The sequence below is a fragment of the Schistocerca nitens genome, chromosome 7 (assembly GCF_023898315.1).
Source record: "Schistocerca nitens isolate TAMUIC-IGC-003100 chromosome 7, iqSchNite1.1, whole genome shotgun sequence".
In the NCBI taxonomy this organism is placed as follows: domain Eukaryota; kingdom Metazoa; phylum Arthropoda; class Insecta; order Orthoptera; family Acrididae; genus Schistocerca; species Schistocerca nitens.
This window is the reverse complement of record NC_064620.1, coordinates 165,369,844-165,390,671: the sequence shown is the minus strand read 5'-3', so window position 1 is coordinate 165,390,671 and position 20,828 is coordinate 165,369,844. Positions and strand designations below refer to the sequence as shown.

Here is a 20,828-nt window from a genome sequence, read left to right as displayed (position 1 = left end):
ATTGGGTGGCAGGAGGAACAGGACTTCTGGTTGGATAAATACACAATTATAAACACAAAATCAAATAAGGGTAATGCAGAGGTAGATTTAGTAATGAATAAGAAAGTAGGAATGCAGGTAAGCTACTATGAACAGCATAGTGAACGCATTATCATTGGCAAAATAGACACTAAGCAGACATTCACTCCAGTAGTACAAGTTCATTTGCCAACTAGCTCTGTAGATCATGAGGAGATTGCAGAAATGTTTCATAAGGTAAAAGAAATTATTCATATAGTTAAAGGAGCCAAATATTTGTGATGAGAGACTGGAATTCGATAGTAGGAAAAGGAAGAAAAGGAAAAATAGTAGATGAATATGGACTTGGGGAAACGAATGAAAGGGGAAGTGAAAGTGGAGATGAATGGGTAGCTTTGAGAGATGAAATAGTGAAGGTAGCACGGCTCAAACTGGCAAAAATACAAGTCCTAGTAGGAATCCTTGTATGTCACAGGAGATATTGAACATAACCGATGAAAGGATAAAGTAAAAATGTAAATGTCGTGTGACTAGGGCCTCCCGTCGGGTAGACCGTTCGCCGGGTGCAAGTCTTTCGATTTGATGCTGCTTTGGCGACTTGAAAGTCAATGAGGATGAAAGAATGATGATTAGCACAACACAACACCCAGTCCCCGAGCGGAGAAAATCTCCTACCCAGCCGGGCTTTGAACCCGGGCCCGTAGGATTGACATTCTTCTGCGCTGACTGCTCAGCTACCAGGGGTGGGCAAAGGATAAAGTATAAAAATGCAGCAAATGAAGCAATTGAAAGGGAATACAAACATCAAGTAAATGAGCCTGACAGGAAATGCAAAATTGCTAAGCAGGAATGGGTGGAAGACAAATGAAAGGATTAAGCAGCTTACTTCAGTAGGGGTAAGATAGATACCAACTACAGGAAAATTAAAGAGGCCTTTTGGCAAAAGAGGAACAGCTGTACACATATCAAGAGATCAGATGGAAAAGCAATACTAAGAAAAGAAGGGAAAAGGTGAAACAAGTATATAGTGGGTCTATACAGGGGAGATAAACTTCAAGGCAACATTATAGGAATGTAAGAGGTCATAGATGAAGGTGAGGTGGGTGATATGGTACTGTAAGAACGATTTGACAGAACAACGTAAGATTGAAGTTGAAACAAGGCCTCTAGAATAGACAACATACCGTCAGAACTACTGACAGTGTTGGGAGAGCCAGCCATGACAGAAATATTCCATCTGGTGTGCAAGATATATAGAGAGGTGAAATAGCTTCATACTTCAAGAAGAATTCCAATTCAAAAGAAAACAGTTGTTGACAGGTGTGAATAGTACTGAATTATCAGTTTAATAAGTTATGATTACAAAATACAAACACACATTCTGTACAGAAGATAGAAAAACTGGTTGAAGCTGACCTCATGGAAGATCAGTTTGGATTCCTGAGAAATGTAAGAACACACGAGGCAATGCTGAACCTATGACTCTCTTAGAAGATAGGCAAACCTATGTTTATAGCATCATAGACTTAGAGAAAGCTTTTGCCAAGGAATACTCTCATTGGAATTCTGAAAATAGCATGGGTAAAATACAGGATGCAAAATGCTATTTGCAACTTGTACAGAAACCAAACAGCAGTTATAAAGAGTCGAGGGGCATGAAAGGGAAGCATTGGTTAAGAAGGGAATAAGACATGGTTACAGCCTATCCTTGAAGTTATTCAATCTGTGCACTGAGCAAGCTGCAAAGGAAATCAAAGAAAAATTTGAAGTGGGAATTAAAAGTTCAGGGAGAAGAAATAAGAACTATGAGGTTTGTTGATGACATTGTAATACTGTCAGAGGTAGCAATGGAATTGGGAAATTGGGAGAGCAGCTGAATGGAATGGACAATGTCTTGAAAGGTGGATATAAGCTGAAAAACAACAAAAGCAACACAGTGATAATGGAATGTAGTCAGATTCATCAGAAAATGCAGAAATTAGATTATGAAATGAGACACTGAATGCAGTAGATGAGGTTTACTATTTGGACAGCAAAACGGCTAAAGTAGAGAGGATGTAAAATTTTAAGAAGTAGAGAGGATGTAAAATATTAGCCAGCCAGAGTGGCCGAGCAGCTCTAGGCGGTACAGTCTGGAACCACACGACCGCTATGGTCGCAAGTTCGAATCCTGCTTCGGGCATGGATGTGTGTGATGTACTTAGGTGAGTTAGGTTTAAGTAGTTCTAAGTGCTAGGGGACTGATGACCTCAGGAGTTAAGTCCCATAGTGCTCAAAGCCATTTTGTAAAATATTAACTGGCAATGGGAGGAAAAACATTTCTGAAGAAGAGAAAATGATTTAATAGCTAGAAAGCCTATTTGAAGATATTTGTCTGGAGTGTAACCATGTGTGGAAGTGAAACATGGGCAATAACCAGTTTAGACAGGACGAGAACAGAGTTGTTTAAAATGTGGTTCTATAGAGAAATGCTGGATTCGATGGACAGAATGCATAACTGAGGAGGAGGAACTGATTGGAACCGGAGAGACAAGAAACTTGTGGTACAACTTGACTGACAGAAGGGATATGTTGACAGGTCACAATCTGAGACGAACAGGGATCACCAATTTAGCATTGGAGGGACGTTTGGGGAGCAAAAATTATTTGGGGAGACCAAGAGATGACTCCAGTAAGCAGAGTCAGAAGGGTATAGGTTTATTTATTTAGGTTGCATTAGTTATTCAGAGATGAAGAAGTTTGTGCAGGATAGAGCAGCATGGAGAGATACATCAAACCAGTTTCCAGACTGAAAACCACAACTACTACATTAAAGGCTATAGCAACTTTTATGTGTTAACAAAGTACATAAAATGTAGGAAGAGGACTCAAAACAGTTAATAGTGCCAACCGCATGGGCCCGACAGGGCAATTCTAATTTGTGAAGATGTAAGTCACCAGATGCTACACAAGAGTAAGAAAATTTTCTTACATCTATTTGAAAATGCCCCAATTTAATATATGCTAAAATCAGTGTAGCAGATGCATCAAACACTAGTAAAATAAAATTCAAAAAGCCAAACTATATTTATTTACAGCAGCTTTGTAAATAATAATGCCTTCATTTAACAATGTATGGAAAGATAGATTGCTACTTACCATAAAGAAGACATGTTAAGTTGCAGACAGGCACAGTTAACAGACACATACATAAAGCCTTCAGCCACAGCCTTCATCAGCCAAAGAGAAACACACACTATTCTTACCCACAAGCAAGCACACCTCATACACACATGGCTCAGGCTGGGATGCAGCTATCACATAGGATGCAAATAGCTACGTAGAGGGGCTGGGGAAGGGGAAGGAATAGGGGAGAGATGAACACTGTCTGGTGGAGTGTGCAGGGACTAGGATGCCAACAGGAGGTTGTGGAGCAGGGAGGCAGGTGTGAAAAAGGAGAGGAGCAGGGAAAGATGGGCAGGAGTATTGGCAGAGGGCAGCAAACATAGAGAGTGGGAGATAAGAATGGGGAGGAGATGATAGGACAGAGTTGATGGAAACTGTTAGGTGGAGCGTGTGGGAACAGTGTATTACAGTAGATTGAGGCCAGGAAAATTATGGGAGCAGAGAATGTTTGTAAGGATAATTCCCATCTGTGGAGTTCAAAAAAGGTGGTGGTGCCTCTTTCTTGGGAGTGGTAGGAGTATTTGGGGGGGGGGGGGGGGGACACGGGAATATGGCATGGGAAATCTGGTTGCAGACTAAGTTTGGGGTTAGTGACTGTCTGTCAAGGCATTTTTGAGACCCTTGGCAAACTGAGAAAGGAAGTTCTTGACACTGCAAATGTGCCGTCCCCGGGCGGCTAGGCTGTATGGGAGGGATTTTTTGGTGTGAAAAAGATGACAGCTGTCGAACTGCTGGTATTGTTGATGGGTTTAATGTGGACAGAGGTGTGGATGGAGCCTACAGAGAGGGGGAGGTCAACTTTAGGAAGGTGACACACTGGGTTGAGGAGACCAGGTGAAGTGGTTGGGAGAGAAGGTGTTGAGGTTGTTAAGGAATGAAGATAGTGTGTCCTGGCCCTGAGTCCAGATCATAAAGATATTATCAATCAACCTGAACTAGACTAGGGCTTTGGTGTTTTGGGAAGCTAGGAAGGTCTGCTCTAAATTCCCCCTAAACAGGTTGGCATAGGAGGGTGCCATGCGGATGCCCATGGCTGTGCATTTGTTTGTAGTCCTGCCCTTCAAAGGAAAAGCAGTTGTGGGTTAGTATAGAATTAGTAAGGTGTTTGAGGAATGAGGTAGTGGGTTTGGAGTCTGAAAGACGTTGAGAGAGGTAGTGTTCAATAGCAGTAAGACCACGGTCATGTGGAGTGCTAGTGCATAAGGAGGTGGCATCAACAGTGACAAGTAGGGATCCAGAAGACAAAGGTGTGGGGATGGTGGAGAGCCATGAAGGAAGTGGTTGGCATATTTGATGTGGGAGGCTAGATTGTGGGCTATTGGTTGGAGGTGTTGGTCAAAGAGGACTGAAATCCTTTCAGTGGGGGCACAGTAACCAGCCACAATGTGGATTTTGGGGAGCATGTAGAAGGTGGATGTGCAGGGGTCATTGGGGTGATGAGGGAAATGGATTCAGGGGAGAGGTTGTCAGAAAGGCCTGAGACTTTAAGCAGGGATTGGAGGTTGTGTTGGACTTCTGGGATGAGATCACTCTGACAGAGTTTATAGGTGGACTACCTTCATTTGGTATGAAATAGGATAGCTCTTTTATTAGCTTATAATAAATGAAACTTGAGTAAATTTTTATATAAAATACTAATTTCAGTTACATTATAACTTGTGTAACCAGCCACAATAGCTTATCCATGCTGAGGACCCTAAAATTTTATGTCACCTGAAATTTTAGATGTCATTGAATTAAGTTCCAGTTTTCAAAGATGCAGAAACTCTTGTGTATGCTACAGACACACAGGAAGAAGCTTTTGCAGCTGTCTGTTCTATGAGCTCAGAATATTATCACAAGTGGAATTTACTAGTGAATTTCAAACAGTGGAAACTCCAGGTTGGAATGTTACTAGTGTATTTGTCATAAATGACATTTGTTAAAAGCTCCAAAAATGAAAATAAGAATAATAGTCGTAACATATCACACAGCGTGAAAGCACTAATGCGCTCACAACTTGCTTTCAGTGAAACCTGAGTGACTACGGAATATGAGATTATTGCACTCAATGTCTCTTATTACTCAACATATGTCACTTCCCAAAATGTGCATCATGAGTGCCATTCAGCTACAAGCTTTAATAATTTCACTGAACCACATTTTATTGATAGGTAGAGGCAGTAAAAAATGTGAATGTATGGGCCACTGGCAGTTGGATGTTATTGTGGTCATAGTTACCTGGTGACCTATAAAATAATTTTATTGCACTCTCCTATATAAAGTTCTGTTTCTTCCAGTCTGTGTATTTTTCTCTTCCATGAGTGATATATGATTTTTTTCTTTCTTGAATCTCTCTGAATATATGAAATCTATGCTATATGTGTACATAAATGGCATGTTTCAGCATAATCCTAAAATTAACAAAAAGTTGCCCCTCTTTAAACTATTTGCTAGAATGATGCACAATTCATAGTTGACTGAAATAAACTGTTGACAAGCCTATGAAAATACTTAAGAAAAAGATTTTAGCCTTCTGCTTGAATTATAAAATAGAATACAAGTGACTGGAAGCTCTAGCTGTATTTGTTTTTCCTTTAGTGCATATTATTTTACACTTACTCAGTTTATGGTATTCAGTGTATGCCAGGCATTTTCTGGAAGATGATAACCATGAGTCAAACAAAATGATCTGTAGTCCTTGGTGTTATAACCTGCAGAAGTATTTCAGAGTTATCAGATCATCAAAGAGACCTGTAGGATTTCTAATAATTTCAACCTACTTCAATTTTTCAACTAGGAGTTGTGGATTGAAATGTGAATAACTGTAATGAACATCAAACGGGAGACAAATATAAAGTGGTAAGAGTACATAAATAATTTATGAACACATTCTTATACAAATGTGTGTTGTGTTGGAACATTAACATGTTCTGGAAAGTCTCATATTTCGTTTCTTCCTTATATTTTTAAATATAATGAGGTACTGTTTCTCTGACTCATAAGAATATGTCTGAAACAGACAATGATAATTTTGTTGCATGATTATTTTATAAGTGCATGAGTTCATCATTCATTTCTCCTTCAGGTTGATTTGCAATGGATGGTTTTGAACTGTGATCCATCTCGCCCTGAACGAGAAACCTGTGATGAGTTACCAAGAAAAGTAAGTGCAAAATAAATCTTTTACACGTAGTGTAATTGTGTGACATTATCCCTTTAGTGTATTGGGAATAATGTTGTGTCTTTAGTATCCTTCCTAGATGATTCTTTTGTGGTGTTTCAGGCAACACCTCCTCCTGCAGCATGTGAGACAATTTGTCCGCAAGGACCTCCTGGCTTTAATGGAACTGATGTAAGTTTCTGTGTTATTAAAAAGGAACATTTTTATCATTTTAAGTTAATGAGTGTAATTAATCAAAATTAAAATGGTTATCTAAAGTTGCTTTGAAGATTATTTCTGCAGGCACACTTACTGTTTGGAAATTTTCTTGATTATACCATTTCCAAACCTGAATTCAAGATTACAATAGCGTATTTTCAGGTTCATTCATATTTTCTCATTTATTTTTCTAAAGTTGTTTGTTTACTTTACAGCACTATTTCAATTTCTGATTTGTATAATTATTTTGTCATTCATTGATTTCTACAAACTAATCTGAACATTATATTTTCTAAAGAAGATATAGCATACAAGATGTATTTCAGGTGTACTGTGCTTTATTTTTAGCTTTTTACATATTTCCTCTTCAAAGAGGAAAACATTGGTAGCTTTGTCTCTATTGTTTCCCTTGATATTGTTTCTGTGTGGCCCTCAATAAATAAGAGCCTCTTATATCTGTTAACTTGTACAAGGCCAATCTCGAAACTTCCTGGCAGAGTAAAACTGTGTTCCGGACCAAGACTCAAACTTGGGACCTTGCCTTTCGTGCGCAAGTGCTCTTCCGTCTCAACTACCCAAGCACGACTCAGGACCCTTCCTCATAGCTTTAATTCTACCAGTAGCTCATCTCCTACCTTCCAAACTTCTATGCTGCTATGAGGAAGACATGAGTTTATCAGTGGTATAAATGGAATCGCCATAAGAGAGGTTGCTATGATGTTGGTATATCCTTTGGCTCATGTCCAGCAATTTTTTCAGATGTTTTGGGCATGAAACATGTCACAGCAAAGTTTGTTTCTTCAAGGTCAATCTCCATTGCCTTCCTTTCCGGGACATCCTGTCTTGCGTGTGTAATGGTCTAGACAGATTGTCTTCATATCAGTTTTTAAAGTTATCCATATTTTCTTTTAGTTTGTAGTTCAGGGAGGTAGTAAGGCATCTGTTGAAACTCATTTCACAAAAGATACCTGCATCGCCACATACATTCCATATACTGGCGATTTATTTGCATGTGAGAATTACAGTCTTTCACATTCATATAAAAGAGGTTTGAAGAAAATGGATTTTGAACATGAGAAATCAAATTGCTAGTGATAGGGCTGAAAAACTCTGACCTGAAAGGTAATTCCTAATTGCTGCTGTTGTTATTGTTGCTGTTGTCATAATTATTGTTCCCTTCAGTCCGAAGACTGGTTTGATGCTGCTCTCCACACTACCCTATCTTGTGAAGACCCTGCATAATTACCGGAGCCTCACTCTCGGTCTACAGTTGAAGAGGTTACACTTGTTTTCAAGTGCTCGGAAAATTTTTACTTTTGAAAAAGATGAATCAAAGAATTTGCATTAAATTTTGCGTGAAAAATTGAATAATGTGCAGCACTGCCTTCAAAATGTCAACTGTGGCTTTTCACAAATCTGCTATGAGTAAGACAAGAGTTTATGAGTGGTAAAACATTTCAAAGAGGGTCGAGAAGAACTTGAAAATGACAGCTGCCATGGACACCCCAGCACATCAGTTACTGATAACATTGCAGAGGAAGTAAAGAAAATGGTTCTGGAAAATTCCTTAACTGGTATCAGATAGGTTGCTGACAATGTTGACATATTCTTTGGCTCATGCCCAGCATTTTTTTCAGATGTTTTGAGCATGAAACGTGTCGCAGCAAAGTTTGTTCTGAAATTGTTGAATTTCAGCTAAAAATGATTTTGTGTACACATTGCTCAGAAATTGCTGAATGAAGTCGACAATGATCCATAACTTCTAAAGAAGGTTATAACAACAGAAAAAACAGGTTATATAACATCAAAACCAAGGCCCAGTTGTCCCAATGGAAACCGCCTGAAGAGCCAAGACTAAAAAAAATTCGAGTTCAGTCATGTGAAGGTTCCCCTCACTGTTTTCTTCAATTACAATAGGATTGTGCATCATTAGTTCCTACCTTATGATCGTACAGTCAATAAGGAATACTGCTTGGAAACTATGCACTGTTTGCATGAAGCAGTCCAATGAAAATGACCAGAATTGTGCCAAAACCACTTGTGGAAATTGCATCATGATAATGCTCTGATTCACACCTCAATGCTTGTTCATGTTTCTCTCTCTCTCTCTCTCTATCTATCTCTCTATCTCTCTCCTTTTTTTTCCAAAAACCAAAACTGTTATATTGCCTCAGCCTGTTCGGCTGGCCTCGCCCGTTCATCCTGCCAGTGGGCAGCTGGCCACTCCTTCAGCAGGGCCCGAGTAGGCACACGGGGGCAAAGGCTTGCTGGTTATTGGAAGCTCCAACGTTAGGCGGGTGATGGAGCCCCTTAGGAAAATAGTGTACAGGGCTGGAAAGAATTCCAAAGTGCACTCGGTTTGTCTACTGGGGGGCCTCATCCAAGATGTGGCGGCGGCCTTGCCTGCGGCTTTCGAGCGTATGGGGTGCAGTCATCTGCAAGTAGTTGCTCACATCGGCACCAATGATGCCTGTCGCTTGGGTTCTGAGGCGATCCTCAGTTCGTACAGGTGGCTGGCAGATTTGGTGAAGACTGCTGGCCTCGCACGCGGGGTGCAAGCAGAGCTCTCTATTTGCAGCATCGTTCCCAGAGTGGATTGGGGTCCTTTGGTTTGGAGCTGAGTGGAGGATCTCAACCAGAGGCTTCGTCGACTCTGTGACCGTCTTGACTGCAGATTTTTAGACTCGCACTATTGGGTGGGGAATTGTAGGACGCCCCTAGATAGGTCAGAAGTGCACTACACAAAGGAAGCGGCTACTCAGGTAGCGGAGTACTTGTGGCATGCACATGGGGGTTTTTTAGGTTAGGCGGTACTGCGAGGTGTCCTGATGAACACTCACCAGTCAATGTGCAGGCAGGGAAATCTGGACGCGCTCAGTGTAAAGACACTTCAGATATCAAGATATTAGCAGTAAATTTCCAGAGTGTTTGGAATGAAGTTCCTGAATTTACTGCCCTCCAGGAAGCATGTGGCGCGCAAATTATTCTCGGGACTGAGACCTGGCTGAACCCTGAGATAGGAAGTTCTGAAATATTTAGTGAGGGTTGAAACATGTATCAGAAAGACAGATTAGACACCGTAGGAGGTGGTGTCTTCATTGTAGTTGACAAAAATATTGTGTCTACTGAGGTCGAAGTAGAGTGTGATTGTGAAGTTATCTGGACACTTTTAACAGGGCTAGGGGAAATAAAGTTAATTGTTGGGTGTTATTACCGGCCACCAGGTTCCAACGTGACAGTTCTAGAGTCATTCAAAGGTAGTCTAAATTCTGTATCGCAGAAGTACCCGGATCATCCTATATTAGTCGGAGGTGACTTCAACCTACCTAGTATAGACTGGGATGTCTATGGATTCATTACAGGTGGTACAGACAAGCCATTGTGTGAATTACTTTTGAACACATTATCCGAAAACTGTCTTGAGCAGCTAAATAGACAGCCAATGCGTAATGGAAAAATTTTAGATCTGGTAGCCATGAACAGACCAGACCTCATCGATGGTGTCAGTGTTGAGACATGGATTAGTGATCATGATGTTGTCATTATGACTATGGTTACGAAAGTTAAAAAGTCGGTCAAGAAGGCTAGGAGAGTATTCTTACTAGAAAGAGCAGATAAGCAGTTGTTAGCATCCCACTTAGTAAATGAATCGACTTCATTTACTTCCGGTACGATGGACGTGGCAGAATTATGGGCAAATTTTAAACACATTGTAAATCACGCATTGGTCAAGTATGTGCCCGAAAAGTGGGTTATGGACAGAAAAGACCCACCATGGTTCAACAGCGCAATTCGGAGAATGCTCAGGAAGCAAAGGCAGTTGCACTCGTGGTACAAGAAAGATCAGGAGAATGAGGACAGGCAAAAGTTAGTAGAGATTCGTGGTGCTGTAAAAAGAGCGATGTGCAAAGCATTCAACCACTACCACCGTCGTACCTTAGCAAACGATCTTGCTGAAAACCCAAGGACATTCTGGTCTTACGTAAAATTGGTAAGCGGGTCGAAGGCTTCCATCCAGTCACTCACTGATCAGTCTGGCCTGGCAATGGAAGACAGCAAAACGAAAGCTGAAATTTTAAATTTACCATTTGATAAATCTTTCACGCAGGAGGATTGTACAAACATACTGCCGTTTGAGTCTCATACAGATTCCCGTATGGAGGACATAGTGATAGACATCCTTGGGGTCGTGAAGCAGCTGAATGGGTTGAAAATAAATAAATCGCCAGGTCCTGATGGGATTCCAATTCGGTTTTACTGCATTGGCTCCTTACTTAGCTTGCATTTATCACGAATCTCTTGCCCAACGCAAAGTCCTGAGCGACTGGAAAAAAGTGCAGGTGACGCCTGTATGTAAGAAGGGTAGAAGGACGGATCCTCAAAATTACTGACCAATATCCTTAACATCGGTTTGTTGCAGGATTCTCGAACATATTCTCAGTTCGAATATAATGAATTTCCTTGAGACTGAGAAGTTGCTGTCCATGCATCAGCACGGCATTAGAAAGCATCGCTCCTGCGAAACGCAACTTGCCCTTTTTTCACATGATATCTTGCGAACCATGGATGAAGGGTATGAGACGGATGCCATATTCCTTGACTTCCGGAAAGCGTTTGACTCGGTGCCCCACTGCAGACTCCTAACTAAGGTAAGAGCATATGGGATTGGTTCCCAAGTATGTGAGTGGCTCAAAGACTTCTTAAGTAATAGAACCTAGTAGGTTATCCTCAACAGTGAGTGTTCATCGGGGGTGAGGGTATCATCTGGAGTGCCCCAGGGAAGTATGGTAGGTCCGCTGTTGTTTTCTATCTACATAAATGATCTTTTGGATAGGGTGGATAGCAATGTGCGGCTGTTTGCTGATAATGCTGTGGTGTACGGGAAGGCGTCGTCGTTGAGTGACTGTAGGAGGGTACAAGATGACAGGACTTGTGATTGGTGTAAAGAATGGCAGCTAACTCAAAATGTAGATAAATGTAAGTTAATGCAGATGAATAGGAAAAAGGATCCCATAATGTTTGAATACTCCATTAGTAGTGTAGTGCTTGACACAGTCACGTCGATTAAATATTTGGGCATAACATTGCAGAGCGATATGAAGTGGGACAAGCATATAATGGCAGTTGTGGGGAAGGCGGATAGTCGTCTTCGGTTCATTCGTAGAATTTTGGGAAGATGTGGTTCATCTGTAAATGAGGCCGCTTATAAAACACTAATATGACCTATTCTTGAGTACTGCTTGAGCGTTTGGGATCCCTATCAGGTCAGATTGAGGGAGGACATAGAAGCAATTCAGAGGCGGGCTGCTAGATTTGTTACTGGTAGGTTTGATCATCACGCGAGTGTTATGGAAATGCTTCAGCAACTCGGGTGGGAGTCTCTAGAGGAAAGGAGGCGTTCTTTTCGTGAATCGCTACTGAGGAAATTTAGAGAACCAGTATTTGAGAGTGACTGCAGTACAATTTTACTGCCGCCAACTTACATTTTGTGGAAAGATCACAAAGATAAGATAAGAGAGATTAGGGCTCGTACAGAGGCGTATACGCAGTCATTTTTCCCTCGTTCTGTTTGGGAGTGGAACAGGGAGAGAAGATGCTAGTTGTGGTAAAGGTACCCTCCACCACGCACCGTATGGTGGATTCCGGAGTATGTATGTAGATGTAGATGTAGATGTAGATTCTCCACAACTGCCGCTGCCCTCCTGAGGCAACAGCCTGAAGACAGCTGACCATCACCAAAAGCATTTTCAGCTGTTCGCAAACTGCAGCCAGCTCCTCTTGTGCACACACAAGCATGCAAATGGCCTATCCATCCTAGTACTACTAATATATGAATTAACTATAATACTGGAGTAGTGCAGGAGTAAGTCTAACAATGAATAAGAAAATGAGAATATAGATAACCTACTATGAACAGCATAGTGAACACATTATTGTAGCTGAGATAGACCTAAAATAACATCAACCACAGCAACATAATTTTATATGCAACTGTCTCTGTTCGTGATTGAGAAATTAAAAAATGTGCGATAAGAGAAAAAAATTAATCAGATAGTTAATGGATATGAATACTTAATTGTGATGAGGAACTGGAATTCAGTAGCAGCAAAAGACCAAGTAGGAGAAATAGTAGTAGAATATGGTCTGGGGGAGAAGAATGAATGGAGCTGCTCACTGGCAGATACTGCATAGTGCACAATTTAATCATCGGTATTATTTAGTTTAAGAATCATGAAAGGTTTTAAACATGTACAGATCTGGAGACACGGAATGTATCAGTTACATTACACAAAGGTAAGACAGAGATTTTAAGTTACAAAACATAGCCATGTATGGAACTGAAACATGGATGATAAATAGTTTGGACAAGAAGAGAATAGAAGCTTTCGAAATGTGGTGTTACAGAAGAATGCTGAAGATTAGATGGGTAGACCACACAACTAATGAAGAGGTATTGACTAGAATTGGGGAGAAGAGAAATTTATGGCACAACTTGACTGGAAGAAGGGGTCGGTTGGTAGGACATGTTCTGAGGCATCAAGGGATCACCAATTTAGTATTGGAGGGCAGCGTGGAGGGTAAAAATCGAAGAGGGAGATGAAGCGATGAATACACTAAGCAGATTCAGAAGAATGTAGGTTGCAGTAGGTACTGGGAGATGAAGCAGCTTGCGCAGGATAGAGTAGCATAGAGAGCTGCCTCAAACCAGTCTCTGGACTGAAGACCACGACAACAACAGTTTTCTCTAGTGAATTCTCTTTTTGTTAGTCTTAAGAATAAAGGTGCTTGTCTGCTTATGTTTACTTGAGCCACATCTGCTCCTGTTTCTTTACAACCAACTTTGCATTCATAATGACGCCTCTCTTTTCTCCCCTAGGTCATGATCTTCATGAGTTTCATCTGTATTCTTCAGGGCAAAGGGGTGAAAATTGGTAAAGGCTTGTGCAACAATTTTTACTTGTTGAAATAACATTATGTTGTGAATTTATATTCCACCGCTATTCACTGAAGAGACAGAAGAAGAAAAGGTTGTCCCAGAAAAACTGAATTTTGTGTGTGTGTGTGTGTGTGTGTGTGTGTGTGTTTTCTGCTGCAAAAAATACTGTTCATTTTCTTCATGCAGAGCACTTTACGTGATGTTACTGGGCTATTTAGTGATTATAATGTGGAACGAACACTGCAACCAGCCGCCTATCAATCTGTATTTTATTGCAGCGCTAGCACAATGTCAGCTACAGTACAGGGATGATCATTGCTTTTAGTAGCTAGTCATATAGCCCCAGAAATCTTGTATAAGCACACATTGTTAAAATGACCTATATTTGACTGTCTGCTGTGTTCATTCCAGATTATAATCATTTCACAGTCACTGAGCACAATGATTCCTAATGGATTCCAACCTGACGCAATTGATTGTTGTGTACTTAGTTAGCACTTCCAGACAGTCTATATCTATAGTTGAGATTTTTGTTCATATTTTTCGTTTGATGTGGATTCCAATTAATATATCTGTGCTTTGTTTTGTTTATTTTGGGGATGGAATGTACACAGTAGCACATTATTTTTGCAAAGACATTTGTTTGCCGTGTTCATCAAATTTCCCACTGTTACAGCAATCAAGCACATCAGCAACAGACATTGAGTAAGTAGTTTGTTTAACTGGTATCACAACATGGGAATTGTAATAATAGTATGTTCTCTTATAGAATTTCAGAAATAATATTCTTTATGTATTATAGAAACAACTGTAGGAAATTTCATACAGAATTTTGGAATGCATTGAGTTATTGTTGTAATGTTTTGTCTCTACCACTTACACTTTAAGCTTAAAAGAGTGTGAAACTTATAGCTGAGAATATTTTGTGACACTGCAATGACTGCTAGGGTCCCCCAGGACCCATAGGTCCCCAGGGCCCACAGGGAGCATCTGGTGTTCCAGGACGTAGAGGACCACGAGGCGAGCCTGGGCGAACTGGAGAGCTTGTATGTGATGCTGCTGCTAATGAACTTCAGCAATATCGACTCCACTAACAGACTGTATTTTCGTTTAAATGAATGTCATGCTCATTTCTAACTGATTACACTGCTCCACTTAAAATGTTGCATACACTAATCTGAAATGCTCATTCTGGGCAATTTCCTTTGGGCAATTTCCTTATGTATCAATAACCTACACAGTTGAAGAAGAATATCCCAAGAGTCTGTAGCCATCTGAAAGGGAACAAGCCATCTTAACTACAGCAAATAGCAAATGTTGGTCTTCATCAGGCAATTTTCTTACATTTATTATTCAGGGGAACAGTGCACATGTGATCAGATAACGTGTGAGTCCCCTTCACATTAAATATTTGTATTATAATGTAAGCACACAACTCACCTCCTTGTCTAGGTAGAGGATAGTTCTTATAATTCAGTCAAAAGTAAGTAAGGCATCTAGATTTTTTTGCACATAAATCATTGTAGTTGCAATGTGAGACTTTGGATAACTTCATCATGGCAAGCTCATTGTGCCTAGGGTGAGATATATAGTAGTGGAAACTACTCGGATGTTTTTCATATTTTTGGAAGAGTCTTCTTACAATAATTTTACTTTGTATGTACACAAGCTTTTCTTAAAAAAATGGATATTTCCATAAATGGAAAGTAGAGTGGTCATGTAAGTCAATCAAGTGTTTTTTGAGCCTATGTGAGGCTAGTGATGAGCTTTCATTATATACCACATTGATTGAAATTGATCTACAATGAGACTGGAGTGCAGCCAGAAGGGATGAGGGTGACTGTGGCAACCTGTTGGTCATTTTATCTGTGAGATATAATTCAAATTGCAGTATTTCATTCATCCTGAAGATATATTTTGTGCGTCCATAGCTGGATGTACATCAGTTTGATGACCTGGACTCTCCTTGTTTGTCCTTCTTTCTATCTTTTGTTGAATTCCTGTAGTCAGTTGAATGCAGCTACCCATTAAATACTGTACACACTGTATTTGAGATGCATTATCTAATAAATGTCCTCTATAGACAGTCCCTTGGCTCTTAAAAATAACACTACTGTGCACTTTTCTGACCAGCACACCTGCTATTCTGCAATGGCAGATATTCGCTAATCTGTTTTCCATCCAACATGTACTGCCACCTTCTAGAAACATATAGCTACAAAATTTAACACAGTATGCATTAATCTGGTATTTGCTACTTATTTATCAAGTTACCATCATACAGTGACACTATGACTGAATATGGTTATTTGAAGTAGAGACATACACGATAACACAGTAGGTCTCTGTATTGACCTTCGAGAGAAAGATAAATACTTAGATGGCTTCAAGCTCTTTTAGGGAAAATATATTGTACTTTTCATCATAAATGAATTGGTAACCATTGAGAATCAAAACAATATCAAGGGTGTATGAGTTTTACCCCACACACTTGCACATCTTTGGACATGGGTTTCTGCCCTTGATTCATTCCTCTGGATGCCCTGTAAAGCCCCTCGTATGTCACAGCATTTCTGGGATGCCCTATATATAGAGGGAAACATTCCATGTGGGAAAAATATATCTAAAAACAAAGATTCTGTAACTTACCAAACAAAAGCATTGGTACATTGATAGAAACAATAACAAACGTAAACACACACACAAATTTCAAGCTTTCACAACCCACGGTTGTCTCTTATGTGCAGATGGATATGTGTGTGTGTGTGTGTGTGTGTGTGTGTGTGTGTGTGTGTGTGTGTGTGTGTGTGTGTGTGTGTGTGTGTGTGTGTGTGTGTGCGCGAGTGTATACCTGTCCCTTTTTCCCCCTAAGGTGAGTCTTTTCGCTCCCGGGATTGGAACGACTCCGTACCCTCTCCCTTAAAACCCACATCCTTTCGTCTTTCCCTCTCCTTCCCTCTTTCCTGATGAAGCAACCGTGGGTTGCAAAAGCTTGAAATTTGTGTGTGTGTTTGTGTTTGTTATTGTTTCTATCAATGTTCCAACGCTTTCGTTTGGTAAGTTACAGAATCTTTGTTTTTATATATATATATATATATATATATATATATATATTTTGCTCACAGCTTTTTTTGTGTGTATACCCCAGTACACTTGTAATAGATATAGGTTTATAATCATCACATTAATTCATGCTGACTCATCTCATCTTCTCATAATACTGACTTGTTCCATACCAGTTTGAATATATGAAAAAATACGAAGAGGATCACTGAAACAGTACAGTACAAAACATTAAACAAATAATAATGAGTATGATGTAGGCTGTGGAATTGCATTATGACTGAGAGAAACCTGTATTAGGAATTTAGAACTAATTTTTATATTGTATTATGTTCTGTAGCTGGCTTGTTACTGTCTTTTAGATCTGAGGAAGAAGTAGTCTCAGAGTACACACATGTCGTCACAAGCATGGCATAACCAAGGCAGTGTCATAGTTAAGATGGAACTTCATGCATAAATTCAGTTTTGGAAAAGTATAGTAGAAGACAGTATCATGTATGGCAGCTGTACACTGAAGACCCAAATTAACCAGTACACCTGCCTAACATCGTGCACAGCTCCCAGAAGCATGCAGAGGTGCCACAACATAATTTGGCATGGACTCAGCTGTCTGAAGTTGTTCTGGAGGGAACTGACACCATGAATCCTGCACGGCTGTCCGTAAATCCATAAGCAATGGCGTGGAGACTCTTCTGAAGAGCACATTGCAAAGCATCCCAGATATGCTCAGTAATGTTCATGTCTGGGGAGTTTGGTGGCCAGTGGAAGTGTTCAAACTCAGAAGAGTGTTCCTGGAGCCACTCTGCAGCAATTCTGGAAATATGGGGTGTCACATTGTCCTGCTAGAATTGCCCAAGTCCTTTTGTATGCACAATGGATATGAGTGTATGCAGGTGATTAGACAGGATGCTTATGTACGTGTCACCTGTCAAAGTCATATCTAGATTTATCAGGGGTCCCAAATCCCTCAAACCGCACATGCCCCACATTATTACAGAGCCTCCATCAGCTGACCTGGCCCCTGCTGACCTGCAGGGTCCATGGATTCATGAGATTGTCTCCATACCCGTACATGTCCATCCGCTCAATGCAATTTGAAATAAGAATCATCCAACCAGGCAACATGTTTCCAGTCATCAACAGTACAATGTCAGTGTTGACGGGCCCAGGTGAGGCGTAAAGCTTTGTCTTATGCAGTCATCAAGGGTACACGAGTGGGCCTTTGGCTCTGAAAGCCCATTTCAATGATGTTTTATTGAATGGTTCACATGCTGACACTTGTTGATGGCCCAGCGTTGAAATCTGCAGCAATTTGCAGGTTTGCACTTCTGTCATGTTGAACGATTCTGTTCAGTCATCATTGGTCCCTTTCTTACAGGATCTTCTTCCAGCAGCAGCAATATTTGAGATTTGATGTTTTACCGGATTCCTGATATTCACGGTACATTCTTGAAATGGTCGTATGGGATGACCCCCACTTCATCGCTACCTCGGAGATGCTGTGCGTTGGCTGTAACACCACATTCAAACTCACTTAAATTTGATTACCTGCCATTGTAGCAGCAGCAATCAATCTAACAACTGTGCCAACACTTGTCACCTTATATAGTCACTGCCGACTGCAGCACCATATTCTGCCTGTTTACATATCCCTGTATTTGAATATGCAATGACTATACCAGTTTCTTTGACACTTCAATGTATTTCAGAATAAGATACAAAAAGTCTCACTTTTTATGAACGACATCATTGGTATATCTTTAGGAAAGAATGATATTTCCAGTGAGTTTTGACCAAAGGGGATAATAAACAATATTGAAAAGCCATTGTTGGTGGACTGTATGATTCATGAAGACAGGGAGCCCACCAATACTCCTCAGAATGCAGTAGGTTTACAGTCTGGTGCATAGAAACTATTTTGTATGTGTTAGTTATGAAAAGATTATAGCCCCAAGTGTACAATCATTAGAAATGAGCAGGACATTTTAACAGATTGACATTTTCTGTTACAGAAAGGTGTAGATACTTCCTAGAAAACATCCTGTATGTAGACAGACAATTAACAAAGTACTTTGAATTGTATCAGTAAATTAACACCTATTTAGCTTGCAGGTACTGGAGGTTGGCAGTAAACAGTAAATGTGCAACCTATTTCATACCAGATTGAAATCCTTTACTTTGTAGAATTTCAGTGCATGGTACTTTTTAACTTACATGTACATCATAGCAAACCATTTTAACTTACAATATTAAGCTGGTAATTGTAATATTTAGTCTAGTGGCAGCTCATTCACAACATACTTATTTTCAGGTGAATTTATTACAAAAATATTATGTGAAATAGGACCAAAAAAATAAAATAGTAATTATTTTGCTTTTAGTAGAGTGTTTGAAAGAGATATAATAATGTAGAGACTTCAGTGCAGGAAATATCAACAGAAGACAAGTAAATGAATTAGGCACTTTGTAGCAAGCTATCAGACCTGTTTCAAGCAGAATATTATGTCCGTACACAAATAATACTTGTATTTAAGGAACTAATATCATGGCAACTACAACTGGAGCAGTTGTTACTTTGATCAAGGTAGATGTAGGGTTAATATCTTTTCAGCAACAGATAGGAAATTGGTCATGTTCTTCTCAAAGAAATAATACTAACATTTGCCTCAGCAATTTAAGAAAACCATAGAAAATCTAAATTTGGTGTGCCAGGCAGGAATTTGTACCTTTGTCCTCCCAGATGTGAGGCAACCATCTTACCCACTGCTGTTATTTTGGCCACCAAACAATAAAATATGGGTGATGATTATTTCACAAAAAATATTGAAATAGCACAGAAGATTTACCTAGAGACCAGCCTCTTATTTCACCACTGAGTTGAAGACACATTTTTCCTTATTTCAAGTGTTACACAAGCCTCATTCTATGTTGATGTGGTAGTAGTTTTCAACAGTTGAGTTAGAAGCAATCCATGAAGGGTCATATTTCTTAAATCAGTGACATTACTTACTTTTTCTCTATTTGCACATATCAAACAAAAAGTTGAGTCATACTGGCCATTATTTACATAGCCAGAAAGAAGTTGAGCCATAGTGACCATTATTTACATAGCCAGAAAGATATCATCTGGAACAAGAGGTGGTTGTTACCTGTTTCACACACAGGGGAAATGTCTTATCACAGAATATGTCAGTCTGATTCTTTCAGTTTACAAAATGAGACAAATGCCCATACCAGTAAATACTGAGAAGTAACAAAAAAGCATAACTGAGCATATAATTTTCATTTTGCCTCAAACCAACTAATTACAGTGGACAGTACCTTTTAGAACAGGAGGCGGAAGTGATTTTATGGTGCTAGGTACCTATCACATCCATTGCATTTAAAATAACTCACCATGGTGGTAGTATAGGAAAAGTCAAACATAAAAGATAATGAAACTTCCTGGCAGATTAAAACTGTGTGCCGGATCGAGACTCGAACTCGGGATCTTTGCCTTTCGCGGGCAAGAGCACTTGCCCGCGAAAGGCAAAAGTCCCGAGTTCGAGTCTCGGTCCGGCACACAGTTTTAATCTGCCAGGAAGTTTCGTATCAGTGAACACTCCACTGTACAGTGAAAATTTCATTCTTTAAAAGATAATCTTGATTAGGATTCACAAAAAATCCATAGTGGCTTACCATTCTTGTAATTGAGATTAAAATTGCATTTACATTTGAGGAAATCAGATCTCAGTAACCACATTGAGTAGTATGGTTCCATTGTTCAGAGAAGCAATCAAGTACATAACATCATCACTATCTTCAAGGAAAGATGAGTTACCGCAACTTAATATACTTTCAGAAATGGCAACCAGTCATATTGAGCTGTGCTAAATTAAGAGAATAATAATTGTGGCAGATACGTGCAAACAGTCACTGAAGAAATACAGCTATTTATACTGCACTCTGCTAGTTAACTGATTCTAATAAAAATCTGATATGTTATGAATGGTAGTGAACATAACAAAAAGAAACGGAAGTGGTAATGTTTGGAGAATTGTATATCTATAACATTTTTCATATTAGGGTACCTGACAGCTGTGGCAACTTTAGCAGGTTCCATATTTAAGGCACCATTGCTTCCACCCTCGTTTGTCCCCTTTGCTTAATTGATTCAGTAATGTAGGTCTTCATTGCCAGAAGGTTTGTCTGATAAGATTTGTCAGCATTTTGTGATCTATTGATTCTTTTTTATGAACTTTTAAATGATGAGTTAATTTCTTTGAAACAAAAATTTAAAAATTC

General features: G+C 39.8%; 1 protein-coding gene across 3 annotated transcripts in view; it reads left to right on the top strand.

Annotated features, from left to right (window-relative positions):
- LOC126194725 (collagen alpha-1(IX) chain-like) overlaps window positions 1-20,828 on the top strand; it is a 419,736-nt gene that overhangs the window by 259,709 nt on the left and 139,199 nt on the right. For all 3 annotated transcript variants that reach the window (XM_049932976.1, XM_049932975.1, XM_049932977.1), the window contains 2 exons: window positions 6,251-6,328; window positions 6,449-6,517. In XM_049932976.1, the coding sequence (XP_049788933.1) occupies window positions 6,251-6,328; window positions 6,449-6,517 (147 nt within the window). The remainder of the gene's footprint in view (window positions 1-6,250; window positions 6,329-6,448; window positions 6,518-20,828) is intronic.